The 17,224-nt window shown below is 33.4% G+C and overlaps 1 protein-coding gene across 2 annotated transcripts; it reads left to right on the forward strand.

Annotated features, from left to right (window-relative positions):
* Positions 1–4,523: 4,523 nt before the first annotated feature.
* Positions 4,524–12,919, forward strand: LOC112038802 (abietadienol/abietadienal oxidase). Of its 2 annotated transcripts, none has more exons than XM_065773371.1 (10): positions 4,524–4,809; positions 5,376–5,644; positions 6,935–7,262; positions 7,365–7,514; positions 9,826–10,083; positions 10,312–10,398; positions 10,865–10,943; positions 11,644–11,765; positions 11,918–12,045; positions 12,654–12,919. In XM_065773371.1, the coding sequence occupies exons 2-10, from the start codon at positions 5,427–5,429 to the stop codon at positions 12,763–12,765; spliced, it is 1,482 nt and encodes a 493-aa protein (XP_065629443.1). In that variant the 5' UTR covers positions 4,524–4,809; positions 5,376–5,426; the 3' UTR covers positions 12,766–12,919. The 2 variants fall into 2 exon arrangements, with proteins under 2 accessions (XP_065629443.1, XP_023927429.2); XM_024071661.2 differs by lacking the exon at positions 4,524–4,809 and adding an exon at positions 4,838–4,952.
* The last annotated feature ends 4,305 nt before the right edge of the window (positions 12,920–17,224 follow it).

Raw genomic sequence — 17,224 nt, forward strand, 5'->3', positions numbered from 1 at the left:
GCGATGTTTTTCACACACAACACGCAATATTCTTTGCTACTCTTGATACATGTGCAGGTACAATGTGATTTGGCCATTACAAGGTTTACATGTGTTAATGTATGCTCACTAAACTGTCTTAACTTGTTTTTGAAATATAAAATTGGTTAGACTTGTTTGGTGTGTGCGTGTGTTTTGGGATTTATGTGCTTAACATTTTTTTGAGAGATTTGTTTTTCATATATTTTTCATCCTTCTATTATCTTGTCATCCATAGCATCTTGTTTCATTACATTCATGCATTTATATGGATTTCTTGTGCCCCCTTGATCATCCTTGATCATCTTTATGTCTCTCGGGTGAAACTTTCTAGCTTCTTGTATCCTTTGTCAATCATGACAAAAAGGGAGAGAAATTGTGGAGACTTTGTGGTTTCTTTTTTTGAGATTTTACATGTTAGGGGGAGAAATACATGCCTTTGTTAGGAGGAGATGTGTTTTATCTTGTTAGGGAGAGTGCTTACTTTCTTCTTTTTGTACAACGGTCTTGTGACCATGTTTACATACATTGTGCTTATCGTTGATATATATATATATATATATGATGATGTATGTCTTCTTTATCTATCTCTACACGTGTTTTTCCTTTTTTATCTTTATATACATGTTTCTTATTACTGTATACAATCTATTATTTCTGTTTCACACTAAAATGCCTTGATGAGTTTTGTTTAAAGTGTTTTAAAAATACAAGTTGTCAAAGTCTACTTGCCATAAACTCTTTTTTTACAAAGTTTTTCAAGAGTTTGTGTTAGGATAAATTTTATTATATTAATAAGTGAATATGAGTTAAGTGATTTATGACTTCTCTCATATGTTCATTTGTTTGTTGTGATTTTTTCACAGGTTGCTAAATGGGAAGATTGTTAGGACATATGTGATTCACTTGTTAGGAACTTATGTCACTATTTTATGTAGTTGGCTAATCCTTTGACAAAACGTACTTTGGTTGTAATTGGGTAGATCTAGGTGTTCTTAATACTTCAAGAAATATGTTGTTTAAATCTATTATTAAGTCATGAAGATTGGACTAAGAAACAAGTGAAGAAAAACTGTTTAATAAAGCTGGACAGATAGCTCGACACCTGCGGACAGATATCTCGACACCTCTCGACAACTAGGCTATCTATCGAGATTTTCAACTTCTTATTGCAATCTCGATAGCTTTTCGACAGCTGGTGGATCGATTGAGCAACTTCGTGTCTCCTCGACAGCTCCTCGATAGCTTCTCGATAGCTGTATCTGTCTAAATTTAAAGCTTGACACCTCCTCGACACCTCTCAATCGATCAAGGTTATGAGAATTTAGATTTTCAGATATGATTTTCGGCCCATGATGACATGTATGTGTAGGTTTTCTTTTCTCACAACCCTAGACCTATATAAGACTTATTTTAGAGGTCGTCACATAAGAGAATACAAGGAGAACATATGCAAAAGGTGACTGATGCATTATTATCTCTGAAAGAAGCTACTGCGTCTTTGCACCTTAAGGTTTGTAACCAAGTGCTTCTTGATCTTTATTGTTGATGAAGTGAAGAACTTTGCAGCCAACAATCTTTTTCTAGTTGGTGATTAAGTTGCGTACTGGGATCCACGCAATTAGTTAGTTACGTACTGGGATCCGTGCATCAAAGGGTGGCGTTCATATACTAAAGAGTTCAAAGGTTTTGAAGCGGTAGAAGGTTTATACTGTGAGTTCATCTACGGGGATTGTAGAGTCTAGGGACAAATGTTTTGTACTAGATCTTTGTACTAGATCTGAAACATCTCTTTACTATAGTGGATTGCTTTTCGGAAATGTTTCCCCCCATATTTTTTTTACTGTGAAACTAGTTTGTTTCATTGGTTTTCCTAGGTCATCATATCTTATCTTATTTACTTTTCTACTTCACATGATTTTGACATGATATTGATGCTTGTTTGTTTTAACAAATTTTATTCATAATAAATCTAATTAACAACTTGGATTTAAAACTTGTTAATTCTATCAACCGGGATCTAAATTTCCTAACAGGGAAGAGTATACAATAAAATGTATAATGAAAAGTCTAGACATATAGGTCTAAGACATAATTACATAAGACAATTAACTGAAGCTGGTACCATGTCAATTGTCTATGTAAAGTCAAATAATAATTTGACAAACCCTTTAACCAAAGCGATGTCTCGAGATTTGGTTAAGGTAACATCCATTGGAATGGGACTAAGACTCTTCTTTTAAGAGAATCACCAATAGTGGGAATCCAATCTCGAATTGATTTAATCTAAAAGATTTAAAGGGTAACAACAAGCTGTTGATACGTGGTTAGTAAGAGCACTAAATTTGTGTCTCGTTCAGGATGGATTAGTGTAGTCTGTTACAATGAAATAGAGGATGAGTTTTACACTCTTAATGCAGTTCAAAAAGTATAGACGTCTGTGTAACAAGTGTTAAATTACCGATTGTAGCAAAAGTTTAAGCTATTAAGATATGATAAATTTAATTATTCAACCACACAATTCTAACACTCCCCCTCATGTGTGGGCAGAAACTACCTTTTAATATGTGAGGCCCAACACATAGGATTCTAAATGGGAGGTAGAGTGGAAGAAACAATGATTAAACTCAGAATCTCATACTCTGATACCATGTTAAATTACTGATTTTCCCAAAAACTTAAGCTATTTGAATATGGTAAATTTAATCATTTAACTACACAATTCTAACAACAAGGACATAAGAAGGAACTTCACCTTTGTGAACATAGAAGTGATGCCGCTTCTAGCAAAAGTCAAAGAGTTTTCTCTTGTAAATGTTCACTAAATCGGGAAGAGCACAAGGCTATAATAGCGCTAAAAACAATGGATTTCTAAATGTGTTGTGGATATTCTTATGTATGTGTTTTTTTCGATTTCAAAACATAAGAGTTTTGGATTAAACACCAAGCCACCATTAACGTTTTTGTTTTCTTGAGACAATTACACTACAGCAAGGTTTAGGTTGAAAGACACCTTCATTTATGCATGATAGAATATCAATCAAGCGAGAAATATATTATTATTACATGGATAGGTTGTATATATAGGTATATACATGGATAGGTTGTAATAATGATGTTTAAGTTTAGAGAATATTGTTTCATAAAGTTGATAAAGTAAAAAATTCAAGTTCTGGAATTTTCTAAGTGAAAATTTGAAATTTAGTATGTTTGATTGGTTGAAACTTTTGCTCGATCGATCGAAGTGATAAGGAAAATGATCTTGGAGCTTCTCCCTGACTCGATCACTATTCAATCCCTATTCGATTGATCAAAAAGAGACTTCGATCAACTCTCAATTCCTCTCGATCCGTCAAGGCTCGTAGAACTGAATTTTCTGATAACTGTTTTGAATGTTTGAAAAGGTTTCAAGCATTGTGAACGGTTTTATGAAACATTTTAACTCTCCATATCTGCCTTTTGATGAAATATAAGCCTATGAGTCTAAATGGTTACTTATGTTCACTTGATAACTACTACTTTTCTCTCCCAAAAGTTAGTTTCTAAGAGACACAAGAAATCCTGCGAGTGTTCTCCAGAATTGCTATCTATGGAATATAACAACTTGGTTGTATCCTGGGGACAAATTTGTGATAACCCTATAGCAACTCTAGTGTGGGGGCAAATATTGTCTAAAGATAACAATTTGTGCCTCCAAGTTATCTCTTATTTCTATTTGTCTTTTGTGTTAAACTTGTTATTCCTTTATTACTTTGTGTAATATTACCAACATGTAAACGGTAAATGTGAACAAGTATTCATTCTGTCTATAAGATCAGATCATATTCTCTGGTCTTCTTAATTTTTTCTTAATGAGCCTTAAAAATAATTTGATCCCAGAACCAGTGGCTGGAAGAGTTTCCGGACTTATGAGTCAATAGATTGAACAATGCTTCGCTGGTTCTGGCTGGCATATTGTGATATACATATGAATTATTCTGTACATCTCTAATATTTTATTTAGCTAAGCTGCGGCAGAAATTAAGGGCATTATTTCTTGGCAGAGGCCTGAAAACTAGGCTTCAACTATCTTTGCATCTTTGACTTATTTAGCGGCTCTATAATGTACGACACACCTCTAGTATTATCAACATTTGGATTGGCAGTTTTATCCCCCAATGTGCAAAACATCTCTAATGTTCGACCAAACAACCTTAAAGGATAAAACAGTCACCTCAGTTGATTTTGGTGGGTCGCTCAATGCTGATATCAGTGATTAATAACTGCCCAAGAAATGAAATACAATATTATATATAGGCAAGCATGCCCAAGCTTGGTCTCATTCTTGAGCTACCTGCCCGAAAAAGCAAAGTCTCATTCCAGAGCTCAAAACTGGTGGATATATATATATATATATATATGCTTGTTCTCTCTCAAATGGTATTAAAGCCCAAAGGGTGGCAAGTTGAATAATTTATTAATTGCTTAGGAATAAATAAAACAGAGTGTCAAACTTGTGCTAACTTTATGTTAGTGAGGATTTCCTTAACTTAAAGATCACTTCCGTGATATCATGCTTTTGCAGTTGAAGAAAACAGTTGGAGAGATATAATTATTATTAGCATTCTTAGGGTTGGGGTTGGGCCACTCCGACAATCATAATACGTTTTCCTTGTTATGCACATGTTGTAATAAAAGCATATTCTGTGTTATTAACTCTACGAAGAAGAGAAAAACATATTCTGACTTTGAATTCTTCAAGTTTTACCTGGAATCCGTATATCATGCAATTGAGCTATCGTTCATAACAAGGTATGTCAAGCTCTTCTCTTATTATTATTTTTGTTTTGTTTCTTAGTTCTTTCATCAACCGTTTCTTGTCAAGAAGAATACTGAGCTTGAGAAAAGAAATTTGTTCACTCTCTTCCACATATAAATAACATTAATCTTCATAGGTAAGACATAAGCTTGCATTCCATTTAAATTTTCTCTTCCGTGAGGCAAGTCTTATATATTTTTTAGCAAAAATCAACAATATATTTATATGCTTTGGCATGCATATATTAGTAGAAAGGTCATTCTCTTTACAGATGGAAAATGTGAATCATATCTTATAGAGAATGACATAATTAATTTTGTATTTGGAACTTGACATTGCAATGACTAAGTCTTTCTATTCTAACTTGTACAAAATAGCATCTAAGTTATTGGAAAATTCTACAACGTGGCTCTACTAAACCTGTGAAACTTAATTAATTAGGTCAACGATGAATATCAGTACTCTTTGTATTCGTTATTATAATTTTTATAATTTGCCTTAATGTTCTGCTAGTGATTTTTAAATCGAACTTACTATCAATGATAAATTGTTCTGGCAGGTTTCAGTGATCTCTATCTCTCTCTCCTTCTTCCGTTTTTCCTTAGAGAAGATGAGAGAGATTTTTCCAGGACCATGGCCTTGGATGCTTGCTATGCTATTGTTCATTGTTTTTCTCACAAAATTGTCAAGAAATAAGAAGGTAGAGAAAAGAAAATACAGATTGCCTCCTGGAAGAACAGGCTGGCCTTTAGTTGGTGATAGCTTCAACTGGTACGATGCTGTTGCAAGTTCTCATCCTCCTAGGTTTGTCGAAGAACAGGTCAAAAGGTAAGAACTCTTGGGGTTAATTTGTTTGAAGTTGAAATTGAGTGGATGAAAAACTTTAGAAAAAAAAATAGAAATGAAAACTTTTTTGAGCGTGTTTGATTGGATGGGAGGAAGGAAAATAAATTGTAGAGTTTATGTGTTTTCTCCGAGGTTACTAAAAAGTTTCTTCTCTAAAATAAAAAGAAAATTAAAAGGGAAAATTTAGGCATCGTCTTTGGATGAAAATGCCCATGTGCAGTTGCACATGGGCTTGATCTAGGTTGCTTTTCTTTACACTTTTTTTGTTCTTTTTTTTCCTCTGGACGTTGCTTGCCATTTTTTTTTTTTTTAATGTTGCCCACCTCTTCTACTTTTTTGCTTTTTTTTTAATGCTGCCCACCTCTTCTACTTTTTTTTCTTTTTCTTTTTTATTTTATTTATTTTATCTTTTTTCTTTTGATTTACTGGGCAGGCGCTGCCTGCCTCTTCTTCTTCTTTTCTCTCTCTCTCTCTCTCTCTCTCTTGATTTACTGGGTAAGCTTGTCCAATATTCTTTTCTTTTTTTCTTTTTCTTTTATTTTTTATTTTTTTATCTCTTTTTTGTTTTTGTTTTTTATTTTTGTTTAGATGTGATTTTTTTTTTTTTTATGGACATGATTTTTATTTTTTAATAAATTTAGATGATTGAATTTTTTTGGCTGTTTATTACTTTTTTGGTTTTAATTGGGCATCATTTTTTTTAATAAGGGTATATGCATAAATTTATATAAATTCATTTTTTCCGTCCCTCCATTTTCTACTTCCAACCAAACAAAAATAAAAGAAATTAAAATTTTTTCTATCCTTCCACTTTTCCATCATTTTACCATTTTCTATTTTGCCACTTTTTCACCCTTCCAACTAAATGGACCTTAAACTTTTGCACTTGATTGAAGAACTAGCTAGGTTTGGCTAAATTTACATTGTCTAGCTATATATTTGATAGAAGATTAGAAGTCATGTTAGCTATGGTAGTTTTGTATATTTAGACTCACTTCTGTCTATCAAATCACTTCTTTCACAGACAGCAAGAATTAAGAGTTTTATACATTAACTACAAACATATTTTAGCAATGCAAATGAGTTAAATCATTTTTTTTTTTTAAGTTTAAATGAAATGACCAATAATAATTACGCGGGGGGGTGGGAATGAACTATATTTCATTAATTAGTCTCTTAATTTTATATATATTTCTGTTAATTGAAAATGCATAATTATTATTGAAGTGAATTAATGGGAGGTGAATATTATTAATTGGAGGACTGCTGCAGGTTTGGGAAGATATTCTCATGCAGCTTGTTTGGTAAATGGGCAGTGGTGTCAGCAGACCCAAGCTTCAATCGATTTGTAATGCAAAACGAAGGGAAATTATTCCAATCAAGCTATCCAAAATCATTCAGAGATTTGGTGGGGAAAAATGGGGTAATCACGGTCCAAGGAGATCAACAAAGGAAACTACATGCAATTGCCTCCAATATGATGCGCCTAGATAAGCTCATCAAATTCCATATCTTGGAAGACATTCAAATGGTTATGCTTCAAACTTTGGCCAATTTCCACAACAATCAACACATTTCTCTCCAGGATGTGTGCAGAAAGGCAAGTCATCAGATCATCATCAAACGTATTATTCCAATATATATATTAATTAATTTCTGATCAATTAATTAATTAATAATTGTATCTACACACACAGCACAGGCTGCTATCAATCAAATGGTTAATCAACTCTTGGGAGTTACAAGTGATTCAGAAGTAAATCAGATGGCTCAATTGTTCTCTGACTTCGTTGATGGCTGTCTATCCATTCCAATTAACTTACCGGGTTTTTCTTATCACACTGCCATGACGGTAAACACTCACATGTACATGTGTGTATATATATATATATATAATTTTACTGTACGTATTTCTGAATTTTTATCTGTTACTTCTAGTTTATGAACTTTTTTTTTTAATTAAGTGATCGAACACATATGTGGATTCAGATATTTTTGCTATACAAATTGAATCTAGACGATCTGAATCTAGAAGATCTGAATCCATGCTCAAAAATTATTGCCCCATAGGCCTATGGTATATGTGGAAATAACGTTTTTTTTTTTTTTTTTTTTTTTTTTTTGTGTGGAAATAACGTTACAACTTACATGATCATATATAAAAATAAAAAATAAAAAACAATGCTACACAAATTGAATTTTCAGTTAATATATAAGCATTTTTGTACAAATAAAAAAACTTCATATTGACTCTATTCTTGTAACTTAATTATCTATCTATTTAGAGTATATCCAATTTCAACAATTGCGTATTAGTACCTGATTTCAACAAATGCGTATTAGTATCTGTTTGAAATGACAAAAATATCCTCCCATGTGCACCATTTCTTGTTATTATATCTTGTGAAATGGCAATATTAGCCTCATCATGTGTTCCTTTCCTGCCCTTAATTTCTAAGGTCAATTTAGTCCATAGATTTCTATTTTCAGTTGTGAAATTTGTAGCTGAAGTTTAATTTTTGTCAATCTAATTATCACGTTATCAAAATGAATCAATTTGATCATTATTTTCTATTAGCAAATATAGTCATTCAAACATTTAAAAAAATATATTTTTTGAATAATACTTATAAAACGGCAAGAGCTATTAAATGATGCATCTAATAAATGCTTTAATTTTCAGTTAAATTTTTAATTAAAAAAATGTATAAACAGAGTTTTTTTTTTTTTTTTTTTAATATTATAAACAGCGTTATTTGTTAGTAGATATGGATGAAAAGATCATATTGATTCATTTTTACATAGCCAGGAACTAATTTAATAAAAGAATAAATTTTAGTAACTAGATTGACAGTAGAAGTAAAAGTCGCGATATTAAACTGAATTTTAGTCTTAAAATATATATATATATATATATATATATACATGAGATATGCTAAATACACTAGCACAATATTTAGAACCCTTAACACTTTACCGCTAAGTTGATTTTAACACTACTAAACAAAATAGTCCAAGTGTAAGTTTCTTAGCAAATTTCTATACTTTTTTACTACACTACAAAGTTAAAGGAAATAAAGAATAAAGAAGGCAAACCACAAATAACACTACAAAGTGTTATGGAAGAGAAAATCCGAGCCCCGAGCATAAATGGTTGACTATTAACCCTCCAAGCTTATATCTCCCTGTGTACTTGAGCTCTCTAACCTCCAGCTAGCAAGCAACTCTGAGTCTTTTCTTCACCTAGCTTCTCGGAGTCATCACTGTTGAGCTACCAATAGAAAGCCATCAAAGGATTTGGATTTGATTTGGCTTCACTAAGTTTCTAGACCTTCAACACACTCACAACACTCAAGTTTTTGTGATGGAGGTGAAGGTTACAAATTTTTCTCAAAGGATATGTGATTATTGAGAGAATGAGGAGAGAGGATAAAAATTTGTTTCTCTGGACTAGGCACTCTCTCTCACAAAAGGATTGAGATGAAGAAATGCACTCTCTTGATCTTATAAGCTCAGCACATACACTTACTTCCTATTCACACATGCAAAGGGTGTGTATTTTGGCTTACGTGGTGTGGACTAAAAAGAAGATCAGAATAAGAATAGTGCAGACTGCCAACAGGTATTTCGTGACCTTGTCACAAGCTAATTGGTCGCGAGATGGTCATGCCAACAGTCTCTCTGGATCTTCGATCTGTCACGTGTCACTCAGAGGCTGTCTGGTCGTCTGCAGATTGCCTGCAGGTCGTGAGATCTCTAGTTGATGCAGCTTTTCAATGTTGAGGGAGAAGCTCAAGTACATCTACTCCAAATTATACTAAAGTCTAGGAAAGATACATTAAAAAGAGAATAAGTACAAATAAATTTGATACATAATAAAGCCGACAAAAATATGGATTTTACAATATATAATATGAAAGATGCTCAGAGACGTTGTAATTTTAATTTGCAAAGAAGCAGCATAAGAGACTTGATTGTAAATTATAATTGAGAGGATTAGCCACAAAATTTATTAAGTGGACATTACTAATATGCATGGGGTCCCAAATGTGAGGTAACAATCTGAACAATGGATCATTTGGACCTTCAACACTTTGCTATATATTCAAACTCTGTTCTCTTAACTCTAATTAACTTTGTATGGATGTAATATATTTGAACAGGCAAGGGAGAAGATAATTGGGAAGATAAACAACATAATTGAGATGCACAGGCAAATGCAATTACAAGGTACAGGTGCAACACAGCAAGGTGGTATTGGTGTTCTTGGAAGACTTGTAGAGGAAGAAAGCTTACCGGATGAAGCCGTAGCAGACTTCATTATCAATCTTCTCTTTGCCGGGAACGAAACAACTGCTAAAACCATGCTTTTCGCCGTTTATTTCCTCACTCACTGTCCCAAAGCAATGAAGCAACTTATGGTCTCCATATAAATAACCTCTTAATCCTTTTTTTTTTTTAAATATATATATATATATATTATTAATAATGGGGAGCATATATATATAAACCTCTTAATCCTTTTTTTTTTTTAAATATATATATATATATATTAATAATAATGGGGAGCATATATATATATATGAACAATTAATTGTGGTTCACATTTTACTCTTACTATATATATCACATTTTTCGTGCCTGAGCAGGATGAACAAGATGGGCTAAGGAGGAACAGTAATGGAGAGGAGCTTCTTACATGGCAAGACTACAAAGCAATGCCTTTCACTCAATGCGTATGTATTTATATTGATACATCATCCATTGCTTGTATCTACTTTACCTTACACCAACTGCACCTCACATAAACTATAATAGCTGAAATTACTTTAAATATAAAATTTGGAAATAAATGATCAGCAAATGGGGTCTCCAACACAAACAGTAGCTTCTTGTGCATGACATGATGAAATTTTGCATCGCAATTCACATCACGTCTATAATGACTTTTTCTCTTTCTTTTTAACTACTCTCTCAAAATTCTTCATGGAGCTTTCTTCATTGTCTGGTCCAATCACATTAAGTTTGTAACTTGTAAGTGCATTATGTGCATACGATACGTACATGATGATCCATGTTTTAGTAAATTCTCAAAGACGCTTTTTCCGTGGCAACTAGATTTCAATATTAAGCGCAAAAATCAACATTAGTATATATGAGCTGTGTCTGTGTGATGAGAGTCTTGCTTAATCTTTCATACAGGTTATTGATGAAACACTTCGTCTTGGGGGCATTGCAATTTGGCTAATGAGAGAGGCAAAAGAAGATGTTAATTACCAAGGTAATTTTTTTTAATTACCTTTGTGAATGTTAAATAGTAAATACATTGGAGGAGTGGACCTTAGCATCGTCATTTCTTTTTTTAATAAAAATTTGTTTGCAAAGATAACCGTGCACTTATAAGGTGGGCAAATATTCTCTTTCCATGACATATTGAAGTAAACAATTTTTCTTTTTCTTTTTTCCTTTTATTATTAGTTAATACTGTATAACCCGTGCATATGCATGACACAATTAAAAAAAAAAAACTTACAATTACGCACATATATAGATTCAAATTATACTCTCTTTTATTTTAATTTGTTTTGGAAATACACACGAGTTTACTCTTTCTTTTTATTTCTTTTAAATGAGTTTTTGATGATTTATTTATATTAGACCTAAAAAGTTTTTTTTTACAAGTCCAAAAAGGTATTTATTTACTTTGACATTGCAAATGCATGAACCCACAATGTAACCTATATATATATATATATATCAATCACAATTGGTTGCTCCTAGTATGATTTCTTTTTAATTATTTAAAAAATATGTCATGAGACATTATTAATTAATTTGGTAAGTCATTAGTCATTTCCCACTATGATTTCGTTATTTACATTTTGGCTTTTCCTTTTGCTAGATTGTTCAAATATAATATATAATTAGTATTTACCCGAATAAAAATAAAAGTTTAGTTAATAATGTTTTTGTGTACGTAGATTATATTATTCCCAAAGGATGCTTTATAGTTCCATTTCTTTCTGCCGTTCATTTGGATGAAAATGTGTATGAGGGAGCTTTAACATTCAACCCTTGGAGATGGATGGACCCTCAAAATGAGGTAAAATTAGTCTGATATACTCATTTATTTGAATAAGTTTGAACTTTGATCATAAGAATTTGAAAAAAAAAAAACTTATTTTGGTTGTATAGGACTGTTAGTTTCCTATAAGCTTAATTAAAAGCTACAATATAATTCTTTTTTAAATTTAGGAAAAGAGAAACTGGAGAAGTAGCCCATTCTATGCTCCCTTTGGAGGAGGTGCAAGATTTTGTCCAGGAGCAGAGTTGGCTCGCCTTCAAATTGCTCTATTTCTCCATTACTTCGTCACTACATACAGGTGCCTCCTCCCTTTCTCTCACTTCATACTCTAATTTTGTTTTAATAAGCTCCATCTAATCTACTGCACAATAATGTATCTCATTTTTTCTTCATTTACTAAATGCCTTATTGAGAATACTTATAAGACTGTCTGTCATGTTTATGTTAAAGAACAGAGTTACTGTTTTTTTGGACTTTGGTTCAAGTGGTAAAAAATATTAGATTAAATTAAGTTATAATTTTTTAGGCTTCAAAAAAAAAAAAAAAAAGATATAGTGCCGGTTTGGATAGCACTTTGTTTCACTCAAAGTGGCGTTGTGTTTTCAATTTTTTTTAGCAGCCGAACTTATTGACTTTTGGGAGACAAAAAACACTGTGCTTGTAGTGTGCGTGCACTGTTTATGCACTGTTTACACATTAAAAATATTAAAAATGGGTCCCACAATACTATTTATACATTTAAAAATTATTTTGCTACAGTGTTTTGAGCAACAATCAGTTTTCAGCAACAATAAGCTGTATCCAAACGGACCCATAAATTTTTAAGTTCTAATATTGTCAAGTGAAGATGAAGAGAAAATAAATTTATTAATGAATCTATTGTATTTGTATGTATGTTTTATTCAGGTGGACCCAACTTAAAGAAGATCAGTTGTCCTTCTTTCCCTCCGCTCGATTAGTAAATGGCTTTCAAATCCGCTTAACTAAAAGGCATGATGAAATGCAAGAATTAACTTGATCAATTTTTTTTTTTTTGGTTCTTGTAATTTATCATACACGTTTTATATTTGTCAATCATGTATAAATTTTTTATCCATAAGCTCCTATCATGTAATGTAATATATTAAAACGTTTGAAATTGTATAGAAAATTTATTTGGGATTATTTGGAAATTGCTGTTGAATGAGTGCATTTTGTTCTTTAAATAAAAAGTAGGTTATTAATTCCTAGGAGATATCAAGCGAGATGGATACCTAATACTTTCTCATCTTATTATTTAAATTTTGATTCTAGATTAATGGGTTTAGATGGTGCTTTTCCAATGTAATTTGTCCTGTCATTGTAACTAGGAATCACGGTGATGTAACTTTTCTTTAGTTTGTAGCTAAGAAAAAGGCATGTAATTTTCATTTTTATTCTTTCAATTGAGATCATTTAAGCTTCAATTATTTAATGAAAGATACATTTTCTTGGGTTTCTTTGTTCCAACAAGGCAATAATAATCAAGTGGTGATTTTTTTTTTTTTTTGGTTGAGAATTGTGGTGAATTCATTATACATCCCTTAATTTAAGGGGATAAATATTTGTGGTGGGCCTTTTGTACTGTTGGGCCTCAGTCCCTTCTACTACATTACGGCCTGTTAATCTAAGTTTAGAGAGTTGGGACTTGCCTTACTCGGGCTATGCTTTAGGCCAGCTTATGCACAAGTTGAGCCAAGCCAATGTAGACATGGCCTAGCATGAGTGCTGCAGGCTAAGTGTATGGCATGGTCACAGCAGGAACAAATGTTATGGCAGGAATACAATACAGCAAGATAACTACAATACTAAACAGAGTAAATAAAACTAACACCGAGAAGATAGTTAATAGAGTTATGACAAAATAATATAGCAAATAGAAATAACACTACAGCAGAAAGAGTAAATAACTCAATAACCGAACAATGGGTGAATCACCCAATAAATATGACCAATAAAAAAGGAAAATCTTGTCCGTCATATAATAAGCTGGACTTTTCAGCAGAAGTAGACCCAAAAAGGGAGCTAATCTCCAACGTGGGTAACCTTAAGAAAGGCTCTCACCATATTAGTTACATTCCTTTGTTCTATTTTTTCTTCTTCTTTTTTCTACTTCCTCTGTCCCCCCTTTTCACTGTTCATGGCTACCCCCTTTTTATACCATTTGCCATTGTGGGATTTACCATTTTTGTCTCTCAACCGTTTTTGGCTCTTTATGGGTATCCCTCCAAGATTGCACACTAGCTTGCCAGCTGACCAACCACTACCTCTGCTCAAAGTGTGTTGGTTGCACCACTCTTCATTCCTAGACAAAGTCTCTTGTCTTGTTTCTTACCTCTTTCTACTCTTGTCTTACCCATGTGGATAAGGATTAAGCTACCTCATCACCCACCTCTATGGCATGTATCAAGTGGTCACAACTCATACTTACTTCTTTTGGGTAAAAAGTCATCCCGGCAAGACATTTCCCCTAAAGGAGCTTGAGCAGGAACCCCATAATAGACCCACCATTTCTCCCCACCGCCAAACCACATCCTCTAAATACCTTGACCCGTGGCCCACCTCCCATGTATTGGTTGAGTACAAGTAGGTGGTGCCTTAGCCCTTTGTGCATGCTCTACTTCATTTGAACTTTTTTCTTTCTGGCCTTCACACCATTTCTGCTGCCCTTGCATTGTTTAATTCTGTTGTATGTGCTAGTTGATGTTTATTTTTTGTGGCGTAAAGGATGTATAGGCTCTTAGGCTCATATTTTCTTTCTTTCATCACTTCCTGGACTAGGTATCACTTGGGCAAAAGCTTTTGTCTTCTTACTGAGCCTATGCTTTCTTCTTAATGGCCGTAGGCCTTTTTGGCCACTAATCTAGCTGTATCACTTCGTTGTGTCTACTACAGCTTTGCCTTTCTCTTTATTTCTTATTACCCCGTGGGCTTGTGGGTTGATGTTCTTGCTGTATCAACCCATTTCTTTTATTAATCCTTCGCTTAGGGCTTCCTTGACCCACTGACCTTGTCTTTCACCTCTTTTGGGCTTATTAGCTAGCGTTCCTACCATGCTAGCCCGTTTTACCACTTCGTTCCTCAGGCTTCCTTGGCCTGTTTACTTCTTCTTTACCTCTTTTTACTCCCATGGGCTTGTTATTGAATTCCTTGGAATTCCTCGGCCCTTTTACTACATCTTTACCCCCTATTCCCCTTTTGGGCTTATTGGCCTTTAAGCCAGCCCATTAAGTTTACCAATTCATTCCCTAGGCTTTCTCGACCCATTTACTTCTTCTTTACATCTCGTTATTCCCATGGGCTTACTACTTCGTTCCTTGGGCTTCCTTGTTCCATTTACTCCCTCTTTACCTCTTTTTATTTCAATGGGCCTGCTGGCCATCAATCTTGCTGCTTCAAACCGCCGAGCTTGTTTCCTTATTTTTTTACCGTTTTACCCCTTTATTTCCTTCTCATCTGCTCTATTGTTGGGCTTCTTTTGTAGCCTAATTGCTATCATAAGCCAAATCAAAAGGCCTTCTGGAAAAGAGGACCTTGGGCCTAAGGTAACAAATATGTTATGGATTTAATATCCAACATCCTTCAAAGCCCAAAATGAAACTCCCTAATCCTGGGCCTCTTTGTTGCATGCCTAGGCCCAGTATGGTGAGAATTTCATGGACTTTGAGAGGAAGGCTACAATGCGTCCTAGCTAGAGGACTACTTCAAAAAAATTCAAACAATAAAAGAAGAAGAAGAAGAAGAAGAAGAAGAAGAAGAAGAAGAAGAAAGTTTTTTGCAAAGAAGAAAAGTTTTCCAAAAAAAAAAAAAATCTTTTGTAAATAATTTTTTTAGAAGTGAAATTTTCAACAACAACAACAAAAAAAATAAAAAAAAATAAAAAAAAAAAAAAGAGGGAAAGTTTTTGAAAAAAGTAATAAAAAATTATTAAAAAATTTTTGAAATGAAAAATTCAAAAAGTAGATGAAGGATGATCCATAAAGCCATGATATACCCAAAGTTTTGGGCCCATTAAAAAAAATTTCAAATCAAGAGCGCCCAAGATCATAAGTATACTGTAGACTTTAGAGGAAGGCATTGGGCCATAAATTTATAACATGTCCTAACTTTTGGGTCAAAATCCAAAAATCTTTTTCAAAAGCAAGAGAGCTTAAGATCATGAGTATGTTATTGACTTTATTGAAAAGTTGTGAACTAATCCATGCTTTGGGAAGGTTTTGAAACCCTAAAAAGGCTAACCAAGAGCCCTGTAAGGATTATAAAAGGAAATCTTTTTTAGCCAATTGACCAAACTCTTTGAACTAGGGGCAAGGCCCATTTGACAAGGAAAGATAAAAGTGGATCAAACTTTTGAAACTAGGGGTAAGGCCCTCATGAGGGGAGAGAACGAACATTCAAGATCGACTTTGTAATGGGTCAAGTAAAAGATTTTGATGTTTTAAGATAAAGCTTGGTCACTTTTTTTTTTCCTCTAAAAAAAAAGGAGAAAGAAAAGATGTGGACTTCTAAATGTCATGGCTCATTTTAAGTACAAGTTCAAACAAGTTTTTCATAAGAAAGAAATTTTCCAAAGCATGATGGGCTTGCATTATAAATGGGGCATAGATTTATGTGTTTGAATTTATTGATGACACCATTTGCATAAAGCCTAATAGAGCACAAGATGTGGACTAACCTTGCAAAATTCATGACCAGTCTATGCTTAAGCCCAAATGAGGATGAGAGGGTGAGATGAGTGACTTGTAATTGGATTCAAAGCCCAAAAAAAAAAAAAACCTAAAAAAAAAAAAGAATGTTGGGCTTGGATCTAAGTGAGGAAAGATGAGAGAGTGAGAAGTGTGAATGATGTAATTAGGCTTTAAGCATAGGGGTATACATGAATTTTGAAAGATTGGTGTAGCTCATTCTATTTCTAAGTCCAAGATAATGAAATGATGCAAGACTTAGAATACGAATGAGGCATACATATAGTCCACTAGTTGATGGAAGCAAGAAAAGTTGATTAAGACATTGGGTCCAAAACTTTAAAAGAAATTGGGAGCACATATTTATTTGATCAATTTTTGTTTCAGGCACAATAATACTCCCTACTCAAAAGAACTTCCTAAGTTCACTTGGCTTCGATAACCTACCCCTAGTGGTCTAAAGCAAGTTGACATTATTGTACTAGAAAGCATGGCTGGAGCCACTAATGAGGTGAGGCAATTATCCAAATGTTGGCTAAGCAAGGAGAAATGCTAGCACAATTTGGAAATCGTCTAGATTTTTTGGAAGAAGAAAGAAGGGAGAAACCTCAACAAGAGAAGGAAGGAGAGGAAGAGGAGGTTAATCATGGCAAGTGTGAGAGACCAGGGAAAATTTAGGGCTTCTCAAAAAGAGATTGGGGTGCTTGTAAGGGCACCTCTCTTTTGGGTAGTGGTGTGGAGTCGCCACTTATTTTTTATACAAAAAAATAAGAA

The sequence above is a fragment of the Quercus suber genome, unplaced genomic scaffold, assembly GCF_002906115.3.
Source record: "Quercus suber isolate HL8 unplaced genomic scaffold, Cork oak 2.0 scaffold_74, whole genome shotgun sequence".
Lineage (NCBI taxonomy): Eukaryota > Viridiplantae > Streptophyta > Magnoliopsida > Fagales > Fagaceae > Quercus > Quercus suber.

What these genes read in the sequence shown, in the direction of transcription:
- LOC112038802 (XM_065773371.1), top strand. Translation starts at nt 5,427, where the DNA reads ATGAGAGAGATTTTTCCAGGACCATGGCCTTGGATGCTTGCTATGCTA. An exon ending in AAGCAATGAAGCAACTTATG is followed by an intron (nt 10,084 to 10,311) that starts GTCTCCATATAA and finishes GTGCCTGAGCAG; the next exon opens with GATGAACAAGATGGGCTAAG. An exon ending in AGAAGATGTTAATTACCAAG is followed by an intron (nt 10,944 to 11,643) that starts GTAATTTTTTTT and finishes TTGTGTACGTAG; the next exon opens with ATTATATTATTCCCAAAGGA.